This window comes from Tasmannia lanceolata, unplaced genomic scaffold (genome assembly GCF_043159265.1).
Source record: "Tasmannia lanceolata isolate RefF3 unplaced genomic scaffold, GAP_Taslan_0.1 ptg000008l, whole genome shotgun sequence".
In the NCBI taxonomy this organism is placed as follows: domain Eukaryota; kingdom Viridiplantae; phylum Streptophyta; class Magnoliopsida; order Canellales; family Winteraceae; genus Tasmannia; species Tasmannia lanceolata.
Window position 1 is genome coordinate 66,846,147 of NW_027518685.1, and position 12,862 is coordinate 66,859,008.

At 39.5% G+C, this 12,862-nt stretch overlaps 1 protein-coding gene across 1 annotated transcript; it reads right to left on the reverse strand.

Moving 5' to 3' along the window:
* Positions 1-6,927: 6,927 nt before the first annotated feature.
* Positions 6,928-8,299, reverse strand: LOC143883226 (uncharacterized). The gene is made up of 2 exons (XM_077386575.1): positions 7,877-8,299; positions 6,928-7,695 (listed from the first exon to the last, which is right to left on the reverse strand). Exons 1-2 carry the CDS (start codon positions 8,297-8,299, stop codon positions 6,928-6,930), a joined length of 1,191 nt encoding a protein of 396 aa, XP_077242690.1.
* Between the last annotated feature and the right edge of the window lie 4,563 nt (positions 8,300-12,862).

Here is a 12,862-nt window from a genome sequence, read left to right on the forward strand (position 1 = left end):
GGTCAAAGTTCATTAGTGTGAAGGAATCACAAATGGGTTTTCACAAAAGATTCATATAATGGAAAAAGCATTCAATGTAAGTCTCTTTGCCATAAGATTCAATAGATTTCAAAAAATAACGGAATTAGCATGCAAGACCCAAGTCAAGTCTAAAGTTTATCAATGGCTCCAAAGATTCAGAGAGTTTGGGATTCAAAATCAACAATGGCATAGTATTCGAAAGGTAAATCGCAGCACTATAGTACGAAATTACGTACCTCGAATGCCGAATACATATTCCTTCAACAATTTCTAGGGCACAATACCTATCCCAAACAATGGCATTCATATCAATAAATAGGCCTAGGATAGTGGCCAAAGCAATGGTTAAAACTTCCCAAAATTAAGAAAAATACTTCAAAATTCTCAATGGGTTCAGAAGTCCGACACTATTCATCGGACGCCCGCACCACTATTCATCGGACGCCCAACACTATCCATCGGACGCCTCTGCACACTTTCGGGTTCTCGGTTTATTATTCATCGGATGCCCGACACTATTCATCGGATGCCCACATCACTATTCATGACTGGTTTTTGCGAAAATTCCAGATTCGTCCCGACTTTCCCAAAACTTCAACGGACCATAACTTTTCCGTTTTAGCTCCGATTCGCGCGTGGTCGGATTTGTTGGATTCATATCGACGAGAGGAATCCATCTAAATCAATTTCACGCTCCGAATTGGTACGAGTAATTATTGTAAAATAATCTAATCTTTTAGGTTAAGCTTTCTAAAACTAAAATTCTATGACATAACTACCAATTCTTAGGTTTGTTGGCGGTCAAAGGGCGATACTAACCCTATGAATCCAAGATCAGTCAAAATATTCTTATTCTAAGCCATATTGATCACAAATCTTATCTTTTAAATACTTTAATCCTTGTTTTAGTGTTCTCAACATGCTAAACCTTATATAGAACATAGATCTTACCTCGATTCACCTTCTCTCTTCTTGAATCGCGTTCTTCCTCTCTTTCTCCTCATGGATCTTCTCTTAGGGCCACAAAGACGGTTTTGGATTTTTAATCTCTCTTAAAGTTGTATTTATAGGCTTTTCTAAAGAAGCGCTAATTCTAATCCAACTTTTAATGACAAAATTACCCTTGATTCACAAGGGGGACGAATATTAAAGGGAGGGGTAAATTCGGGTATTTACAGTTATCCAAATATAGGTATACAAAGAGACGTTTGTCTCCAAGGAAGAGGTACCAGAACCAAAATCCAAACAAGTTTTAACATTTTATCTTTACTTTCAAGCACTGTACCTATACTTTTCCCAGCTATAGATTTTATCCGGATTAAGGATGCAATGAATTTATCTTCCCAAGTGAGTCCTTCTCTTTAATTCAACTATCCCTCGCATTGGCGTTTTGTTTCTATTCTTTTGTCATTTAGTTGAAATAGAATGGCTTGTAAACCATGAGAGTCGTTTGCATTCTGCTTGAATCGATAGCGACATTTGCGTTCTGCGCTCGGTGACGTTTCCCTTGCCAATCGCAAGTCATTCATGTTCTTTGCATGTCGACGTGTCGTTGACAATTTGTGCTTGTCGACATCTCCTCAGTTGGCATTATGTATGTACTGAAAGTGTCCTTTCCATCTGTGTATAAACAGAGGTTGAAGTGACATTCCCCTCTTCATCTCAATCACCTGAAATCCAATCTCAAGGGATGGAAATGTTTCGGTTGCCGAACCCTCGAAATGAGTTTCCAATTTCATACCTCCTTGGCTGGCACACCCTTAGCATCACTCACACATATGCACACTCCCCACACATGCTTGCACTGACCGACTGTGCCCTGGCATTTTAGACTGAACAGGACAGTACAAATGCGTCATGTGAATTAAATGAATAAGACAAAATGTGCTGCTATGTGGCTGTTCTTTCTCTAAAAAGTGAGTCACGAAATGGCTTTTTCATGAAATTGCCTAGCAAATCTCTCCGTTTGGTTGCCGGGTTTTTTTTGTTCCCGGGAGTTATGTGGGAGAAACAAATACCCTGGGAGATAGGTGGGAAAAAAAAGTCCTAGAAGTATCCCGGTAAAATAAAAAACCCATGTTTGGTTGACCACACTATGGTAGGAAAAAAAAAGTCCTAGAAGTATCCCGGCAAAATACAAAACCCATGTTTGGTTGGGTGGACTATGGTGGGAAAAAAAACCCTCTTTGTATCTTATTACGAAAATGGCATTGTATAGTCTATTCTGTTTTTAGATGGGTCCCACGTTACATGGTTGAATCAAACGGTCCCGATTAATTTATTTTTTGGTGGGGTTCACTGCATGCCTATGATCCAATCCAGACGTTCAATGGGCCTGGCATAAATAGACTGCAACGTAATCATCTTAAATAATCTTAAATGGAAGAATCTTGATATATTTGATGGTTGGGATAAAACAAGAACACAGAATTTTTGGGGCATGGCCTATTTACATTGGGCCCCAACAAAATTCTCTTTTGGGTGGACGCCACTGCATTTGGAAAAAAATGACGAACTTATAGAATTTTTTTTTTCTACATGTGAAGGGTAGACATTTTATGAGAACATAAGAACGTTGTTTATTTATATATAGAGTGAAGGGAAAAAAAAAACGGTTTGCATCATTAAGTACAATCCGAAACATATTTACAGCCAGTACACATGTCCTCAAAAAAGAAAAGTACACCACCACGCATAAGAACCATATCTAAGTATAAGAGGAAGTTGAGCCGGCAGAACTATTGACGCTAGTGGATACCCTTGAACGCTGGTCTCCTCTTTCCCATGTTGTGTGCACCCACTACTAGCAAGTAAATACCCATGAAGGGCAACATCTGCCTCCTGTCTGGTCCCATATGATTGGTAACTAGCTCCACTAAACTTGTTCACCTGAAGATGGCAGTCCTGCCAATTGTCAAACACGCCAACTTGCCTTCCCTTGAAAACCACGTAGAACTTCTGTTTTAACATTCACCTACAGGAACGCACAATAGGGTTACAAGTAAACAATAAAGCACATAGACATGCAACAGAGAAAGGGTTCATAAACATAACCAAATGAAAAGAATGTTGAAAGACTTGAAGCAGGCATTTTGGTCATCTAAGTAGGCACCACCTAGGTGATCGCCACTAAGTTATCAACCTTATAGTTATTGGGCATGAAAAGGGGCTTCACGTGCTCTATATATTGCAAACAGTAGGTGGTTGTCCCAACACCCCCACCTACGCAATTGTGCTATGTGCAGATTTGAACTAACAAGTAAACAGTAAAGAAGAGAAGTGAAAGCTGTGAAGTAAAAAAATAAAAAAATTACACTTACTATAAGAATTTGTAGGGACTTGATCAAATACTCATCTCATTTACACAAGCTTACACACTTCAATATGTTATTGCACAACATCTAAATGAATAGACGTAATGTACAGTTTTTTGTTTGCAGATATTATACAAAAATCGACACCTAAAGAGGAATTGTATGATAGGAAACAATCAATAAAAATGAATACATATACTATATAAGTAGTTAAAAGGCACAGAGAAGACTCACCTTTGCTGCACTTTCGCAGGAAGCCATTTCACAGCTCACTCTCCATGACAGAGCAGCCACATCATATGAATTAAATGAATGTCACAAGTACCCCATGTGATTGTTCTCTAAAATACATGCTGACATCTATGACAATGTTTTATAAAGCATGGTCATTAAAGCAGGAGGCGTACATAAAACTTAGATCAGTAGAAGGAAATTTAATAACAACTGTTCTGCAAATTAACATTCCAACCATATTGTCCAACTTCAAGCAGAGTATCCAAATAAAAACATAGAAGCAACCACAACCATAGGACAACAATAACACAACTGATGTCCAAAGGAGATCAGTCACTCTACTCACTCCCTCCCAACTGATCGGCTCCAAAAGAACTTTGCGACATGCATTTCTTGGAGATCCTTCGCACGGTGAACAAACGATCGCCCCTCTGCCAGGTGTGTGCTCAGATAGTCATATATGTCAGCGAGTGCTGCACGATCAAGACCATCAATTTGTTTCAGTGCCTCCATGATCTGGTCACACAGAATGTTCTCCTTCTCATTATTCTCTTTAACAGCAGCGGTATTCTCTTTAATAGCAACCGCAACCTCCGAGACACTGGCGGCGAAAGTGTTTATAGTGGAATTCAAATCACTAGAACCTCGCCTCTTGCGTCTACTAGGACCACCTTCCCTACTTCCCTCCCCACCCATACTCGTTTCCATTGGACTTGGTGGCTGACGAGAGGTCGACCTACGAATATTTGGCCTACTCGATGAAGTGTGTGTCATAGGGGTCGGCATCTGAGGAGCACTGAAATCCTGAGAATGTTGACCCAAACAGTCATCATGGGAGAGGAACTCTGTGAAGCTATCGTCTTCGGTAGGTGGCATTTGGGGAGTGTAGAATTCCTCTACAACTGGCCGTGGCGGATCCCTGTTATTTCTCCGAAATCCCCCATCTGCGATGTCCTTCCCAAATATTTCAACCCAGTCATCATACAGCTCATAAGGTTTCTTGAAGAATTTAGCTGTATCGGGGTTATCCTACACATTAAAGGAGACTATATAAATTAACAAATATATTGACTGGTGGGACAATAATGCTTTAAATACTGTAGTTAGGCACTTCTTACCCTAACATAATGTTCACCAACGTCATTTGTAACCGTGAGCCTCTTCAACTCACAGTCCCAGCTGAACCCACTCCTGTTAACTAATCCATGTAGGATCTTAAATAATTTCTTCATTTGTTTCACATGATTCTCGATTTGTGTGCGCCTCAGATGGAGGCCGTAAGTCTCATTCACAACCGTCGTACAGTATACATAAGCACTCTCTTTGAATCCGTTGAGGCATGTTTGCCCCTCCGCACATTGATGGAGCAATGCTGCAAGGAATACCTTATCCATCTCTGTAGACCATTTCACATTCTTACCTTTATCGGTCTCAGCTTCGTCATCCATAACCTGAAAAGATATCAGTTGGGAAAAATGCAAGAAAAAATATATTATCAATGCTTTCAGAATGTTCTCATAACCATGATTTCAGAATTGCAGCGGCTCATCTTGTCCTTCTGTATTGCAACAATTGAGTCACCAACCCATGCAATCCAACAGGAATACAGATTAGGCAAGCAGGCATGAGTTTCTACAATTCTGAAAACAACAATTACCTAATATCATTCAGCACGAATAAGTAAAGCAGTTGAGTGAAACTCTATGTTTTTAAATCATGACCACGTAAACCCCTGTAGTAGACTATGGCCATAACTGATCATGTCATTCAAGAAAAGAAAAACAATTGAATTCAAACAATCTCCTGGACAGAACTAAGCAAACCAATAATGTATGAGCGTCTTATGACAACAAAACTGGAACCAATAGTCATCACATAACCATGAAACAGGTGCTGAATATCTTGCATTTAGGTGAGAAAGGACTGAAGCCCTGCAACTCCAATGACAAGACACATAGGTTTTGCACAAGACACATAAATTGTTTTTGGTAGAATAGAATAAATTGTTTCTGCCACACACGAAGACACATAAATTGTTTTTGGTAGAATAAATTAATTAATTTTATCAGATTTTCCCCTTTGAATGGGGGTACAAGAAAAATGACACGAAGAAAACCATCCTAACGATCCAATGAAGGGCATGCCAAAAAGTAACACTTGAACCAGGGAACATAGTGACAATAGAGACAACAATTGTTTCTATAAAATTAAAAGTTTAGACTATTGAGGTAACTGTCTGTTAGAAGATATTTATTGCAATGGTTAGCCAACAAAGCACTCTGTACATTGCATCACGCACAACACCCAACAATATTTTTTAAAGTAGAGGAATTTCTGGAGTGAAAAGCTCACAACTTGAAGTGAGAAATTGCACCTTTATCAAACAAATACCTATAATGAGGACCATCAACCTAGCAAATAACTATACTCATCACAGAGCTCTGTAAAGGGGAGATCTACATTTGACAGCCATTCAGACAAGACCCAGCCAGTGTGAAATTGTCAAATTGTAGTTTTGTGTTGGGACTTTGACACCAAATTATTTGTCATCTAACCATGGTAGACACTAAACACTAATAAAATAATCTCAAATTATCTTTCAGGGGATAAGACTAGACTTACTACCTTTTCCCCAACTGGAATGCTCACAATCTAGTGTCCTTTGCACCATGTTTGAAGACCCTGTGAAAATGGCTATCAACAGAACATTTTATAAATAACTAAAATAAGAATTATGGGGAATGCACACAGTACATAATGCTTGTCAAAGCAATAGTCTAAACAAATAAAATGTACTATAGTTGTGCTACTTCAAAGACACTCTTTCTATATCCCTCAACACACTCTTTCTGCCATACAAGACACATAAATTGTTTTTGGTAGAATAGAATAGGACAGTAACAAGAGACACCAAGAATTGAGGAATGAAGAGATTAAGGTGTAAAGCAAAAGCGTGTCTATGAAGATGGGTTTTTGCTATAATGGCAAGTTTCTTCGTTTCTTTAGGAGATTGGTTGAAGGCCTTACGCAAAAAAGGCAGTTTGAGAAGATGAGTTGTTGCTATTATTCTCCTTTCTTTTAGGAGAATTGGTCGAAGCCCTTCAAGGCAAAAAAGGCAGTCTCAGAACATAGGTTTTGCAAAAGTCTCACTCACGTATAACTCCACAATGATAACAAGGACCTTGCTTCCTCATCCAAAAAGTGACACAAGTTACATAGAAGGGTGTTAAAATGAAGCACTAGTGACATAGAATCCAAAATTAGTAGACCTTATAAGTGGCATACGAAAATATGTGCCATACAATCCAACCTCAAGCACCATACATGAACCATACAAATTTCGCAAACAAGAACCATATCAAGCAGAGGGTGTATAATCTCTCCACATAACTGAACATATTTCTGTCCTAATTCTATCTCCTTCTATCCCATCCTGAGCTCTACTTAGCCATGGCTCCTTACGCAGTTCTTCCTCATCTAATTCCTCCTCATCTTTTGCTCTTCCACCTTGCCTACTTGTGGAGGCTAATTCACTATCGGCAGAAGCAGCGAATTCACTATCGGCAGAAGCAGCGAATTCACGATCGACAGCACCAACAAGCCCATCCCGAGGCATTACGCCTCTAATGAAGTTGTGAATACAACAACAGGCTATGACTAAATCAACCTGTTTGGGGAAGGGGTACATTGGTTCCCCGTGGAGGACGGTGAAACTCTTCTTAAGCACACCAAATGCACTTTCAATTACAGTTCGGGCTGAAGAATGCCTATGATTGAATAGTTCCTCAGCGGTCCATGGCCTGTTGCTTCGAAATTCATTCAGATGATACCTCGTCTTACGGAACGGGGTGATGAAATGACTGAGCAAGGGAAACCCGCCATCCACAAGATAATACTTCCCAGGGTGGCAGATAATTCCCCTCTCGTTAGCAAGCGTTCCCCCCAATAGTCTAGAGTCAGACGCAGATCCTTCCCAACCAGCTTCGACGAATGTGAATTTTAAGTCAAAATCACATGCAGCTAGTACATTCTGGCTAGTCCACCCCTTACGACATAAAAATCGGCCTCGCGTATCAAATGGCACTTTAGCCTGAATATGTGTCCCTTCGACTGCCCCAATGCAATTCTATCATATAGGAAGGAAAAATGTTACTGACATAGTCTACAAGAAAGGCATAATTATAAGGCTACAAAGTCAATACCTTGAAGTAAGGATACAATCTTCGATTCGCTCTAATCTATGGCGGTGTATCCAGTGATGGAAGTTTTATGAGTAAGTCTGACAAACTCATAATTGCGTCGAGAACCTTACTGAAATATCGACTAACAGTTTCCCCTGATCTTCTAAAATATGCTTTCATACAGCGGTTCCTCAGGTCATGTGAGATGATGTGTAAGAAAATCGCGAACTGCTCTTCCACTGAGCAGTGGAGCGTATCAGTTAGCCGCCCGGTACCCTTTAATATATGGACAAATCTTGTGAAACATTCCACATTCATTTGAAGGAGATCATGGCAGTGTTCGTCACTTCGCAGAGCATAGGGGAGAAATGTGCGTGGGGTGAGATAGGTGTTCTCATAAGGAGAACATTCGAAGAACGCTTCTTGTTCTTCGATCACTACTGCCAAGGCTACAGCGGTACCAGCTGCAACCAAAGCGCACCCCTGCATCGCGAAACTCATTCCACCATCATCTCGATTACCATCGTCTTCGGTTGGTATTAATCTCATTGCAAATGCATAAGTATACTCAAGAAATGAGAAATGAATGTATCTATTCATGAAACAAGGATGTAAGTATGGGTCAGTATTATGACTGGAAGATTCACTCTACAAGGATGTAATTAGAATCTACAATATTCAAAACTCAAATGTCTCTCACTAACCCCATGAACTGATTTTTAACTACCAACATGGGTTAGTTAACAATATTAAGTACTGCTTCTCTTTCATTAGCTTTCTTCTTTTTTGGGGCTAGGGTTTTGACTGGGAAAGAGCGTCTGTTGTGGAAGGGACAGGTTACTCAGAGGGTAGGGTTTCATTTTCGTGAGGAGAAGAAGCCAAAACCATGGAGGGGACAGATTATTCGAGAAAGAGAGACGAGTGGGTAAGGTTTTTCTGCCCTTTTTTTTTTCTCCTCAATTCGATCGTGAGATTGGGTTTTTTCTTTTGGGATAAACTCCACAGTTGTATGCGAGCAAATTTTCGTCCTTCGGATATATTTTGCTCCCACATAAAACCCACCAACCAAACGTGGGTTTCCTGCGGAAACTCCACACATGTCCCAGGGCAAAAAAAAAACCTGGCAACCAAACAGAGTTTAGTGGGTTAGTCGATGCTTCTTTATAAATAACTTGGTCGTTCAGCAAGCTATGGAATGGTTTTTTTGCAAAATTTCTACTACAAATGAAAGACATAAGTGCATTTGAAATTTCTACTACAAATGAAGGACCAACCACTGACAATCTTGGAGAAGAAAATGAGTGAATTTGGGTGGAATTGAAGGAGATAGGAAATGAGAAAGTAGAAATGGGAGAGCTATTAAAGAATTCACTTTGAGTCAAAAAAGAAAAAGAGATTTTTTTTAAACTGGCCCATATTCATCATCACTCACCCAAACCCGAAGGGAAGAGTACTTAGACAATTCATTTTTGAGCTCTTAACAAGTGGACAACTACTCCCTTTATGCTATGTGGCTTGTAGGGATTTGCTCCGTTCCACACTCGGTTAGGCTGTCAGAGGTTTCGATAGGAATTCTATCTCTTATTGCATTTTAAAAAATATATTTAACTTCAATCAAGATAAGAAATATTCTTCACATGAATATGACTAAGGAATTATCCGAAAATCTAAAATGTTCAATTTTGGTCACATGATGGGTATATATATATATATATATATATCTATAATCTATCTATAATATATACTAAGCTTGTAAGATTACAAAATGTCATTCGCCTTTTCCAGGAAAAAGGTTTCTTTGGAAAAGTTTTTTGGGTTTCCCTCCTATAAGAAATCGTTTGCCGCCCTTACATATAGTTGCCAATCAATTTAAATTTCCCCAAACCAATTCGATTTTGCCTCGGATTTGATTTTGCCACCGGTCTACCCCTTAAAATCAGCAATTTTTCCTAAACGGTAGCTTAACATTAGAGGATTTTTTGGGATAATTTACCCAAAATATCAGCTCATACTATTTCAGTTTCATATTTTTTTGATTCTCGACAAATCATCATAAATCAAAATTTTGGGTAAAAGAAATAAGAGGTAAGGCGAGTCCGGCTTTTACAAAATAGAAGTCTTGGGTAAATGAAATAAGAGGTTAAGAGGAGTCCTGCTTTTACAGAAGAAATACAAGAAACCCCCTTTCTTCTACAGCGGCGGCCGGCAACAACGTTGTCATGCCAAATACAACAAATACATCCATCTTCTCACTGGTAAGTTTATTCAGCTTCTTTCTCATTTCTTATCTTTGCATCCTCCTCCTTTCTTTGTTAGCTATATTTCTTCATTGCAAGAACCAAAGGAAAGGGATAACAGAGATTCAGACTTCAGGTATGTTCCTTTACATCCAGATTTTGCCTTTTTTTTTCTTTCATTTTGCCCTTTATCTTGATGATTTACCCTTTACCATCCAGATATAGCATTTGATAGCCAAGGTTTCCTCCACTGCCATCAAAATTTAGCTTCCATCAGTGCTAACATTGTGAAAATTCATGTCAACTTCGTAAAACCATTTTCTCAACTCTATTAATCTTCTCCATTTAACCCTTTAATGACACCTCACAATCAGTATAACAACACCTCCTGTCATCAGTTGTCATTCTCTCTCTCTCTCCTCTGTACAAATTCCGTTAGATCAAAGCTGTTAGGATTTATTCTTTCTGTTCAGATTCTTCTGTAACAGAGGCACATCTCTATCTGTAACCGTATCTTCTACCAATATATATTCAATACAGTGATCTGTGAGAATATAGAGAAAACACCTTTTACAATTCCTCTGTTATGGTATCAGAGCCTTCTCGATCCTCAAAATTTTAAATACTTTCAAAACCTTCAAAACCTTCAAAACAGCTCAAAAATGGCGAATCTGTCTTCCCCATTCCCAATTACAATCCTCTCAAATCTAGTTGCAGTGAAACTTGATGGCAATAATTATCTATTGTGGAAGGAGCAATTGGAATCAATTTTCATCAGCTCAGATCTAATAGATCATGTTGATGGCACCTCTCAAGCTCCTCCCACCACCATTATCGAGTCTTCAACCTCGGTTCTACCAACCATGACTATCGAAATTCCCAACCCAGAATTTCTCAAATGGAGGAAAACCGATCATTTTGTTCGTGCTTGCATCAATGCCACCTTGCACGAATCACTCTCCTCCTACATACTGGGTCTCAAAACTGCCAGAGAGGTTTGGGATGCTCTTGCTTCCCAGTTTCAACAACAATCAACAGCCAGACGCTCCTATCTTAGGAATGAGCTGCACAACACTATCAAAGGGGATCTTTCTATCAGTGACTTTGTCCAGAAATTGAAATTTATTGCAGACTCTCTTGCTGCCATTGATGACAAGGTCAATGATTCAGATCTTGTAAACCATGTCCTGAATGGTCTTGGATCTGAATATGGCCCTTTCATCACCACTATTGAGAATGTTTCCCCTCCCATTTCCTTTGCTGATTTGCGTGCCAAACTCCTCACCCACGAACAGCGCCTTCGTCGGGGTTATGGTGGCAATCAGGCCATCTTTTCTCTTCAGTCACAAACAGCCTTGCTGACCCTGGATTCCAACAATCGTAGGCCTCAGTTCAACAACAATCGTGGCAGAGGAAATGGTCACTACAGGCAGCATCAACCATACAACAACCCCAAACAGTTCAGCCAACAATCTTCTCCATACAAATCTGCAAAATGCCAGATCTGTGCAAAGATTGGCCACACTGCAAACAAATGTTTCTTCCGCTACTCTGACAGCAGGAACAACTCATCCTCATCCTCCCCTACCTTTGCTGGTCTTCACACCAATACCTCTCCTCAAAATCAATCTCAGCCTCCCAACACTGACAATCAGTGGGTTGCTGATTCAGGAACAACTGCTCATATCACTTTTGATCCTTCTGTGCTTCAACAGTCCAACTCTTACACTGGACCAGATCAAGTCTTTGTAGGCGATGGTAAGAGTCTCCCAATCTCTAAAATTGGTTCGTCTACTCTGCCCACTACCAAATTAGATCTAAATCTTAGAAATGTGTTAGTTGTTCCACATATTGCTCGAAACTTATTATCTATTTCCAAGTTAACCCGTGATAATAACTGTTTTGTGTCATTTTTTCCATGGGGTTTCACCATTAAGGATCTGCAAACAGGGGTGACTCTGCTCACAGGACCCCTTCAGAATGATCTATACACTCTTCTTGTCTTCAAAGCCTCGCTCCAGCTTGCATTCACAGCATTTTTAGGTGTAAAAGCTTCTGCTGAAGTATGGCATAACCGATTGGGCCATCCATCTTTGAAGACCCTTCAACTTCTCAACTCCAGGGGTTATCTAGACCTTTCCAGTTTTCTTAAAATTCAGTAATTATGTGAATCATGCCAATTAGGCAAACATCACAAATTTCCATTTCCTGTTTCATCTAGTCAATCCAATGTACCTTTGACAATAATACATTGTGATTTGTGGGGTCCTGTACCTGTCTCATCTATTTGTGGATTTCATTCCTACATACTGTTTGTTGATGACTTTAGCAGATTTCATGGCTTTATCCAATACGTCAAAAATCAGAGGCACTCCAGTGTTTCAAGCATTTCAAATTAAAGGCAGAAAACATTTTTTCTCAAACCATCAAATTTTTTCAAAGTGATGGTGCTCTTGAGCTCACCAAAGGGAATTTTAAAACCTTTCTAGATGACTGTGGCATTGTATCTAGAATTTCCTGCCCCCATACACCTGAACAAAATGGAATAGCCGAAAGAAAACATAGACACATATCTGATATGGGCTTATCTCTTCTTTTTCATGCCAAAATGCCAAAACAATATTGGCTTGAAGCCTTCAATGCTGCCATATATCTCATTAACAGGTTGCCCACACCAGTTTTGAACAATTTTTCACCCCATGAGCTTCTCTTTAACACCAAACCAGATTACTCAACTCTTAGAGTTTTTGGATGCCAATGTTTCCCCTGTCTCAGGCCATACCGAATTGATAAACTGTCACCAAAATCAAAGGCATGTGTGTTTCTTGGTTACAGTCAATATCATAAAGGTTATAGGTGTCTTGATCAAACAACT

Excerpts from the sequence above, each read along its gene's own strand:
- LOC143883226 (XM_077386575.1), bottom strand. The coding sequence starts at position 8,299 with ATGAGATTAATACCAACCGAAGACGATGGTAATCGAGATGATGGTGGA. Across the intron at positions 7,696-7,876 it reads TTAGTCGATATTTCAGTAAG|AATTGCATTGGGGCAGTCGA; the intron begins GTTCTCGACGCA and ends CCTATATGATAG.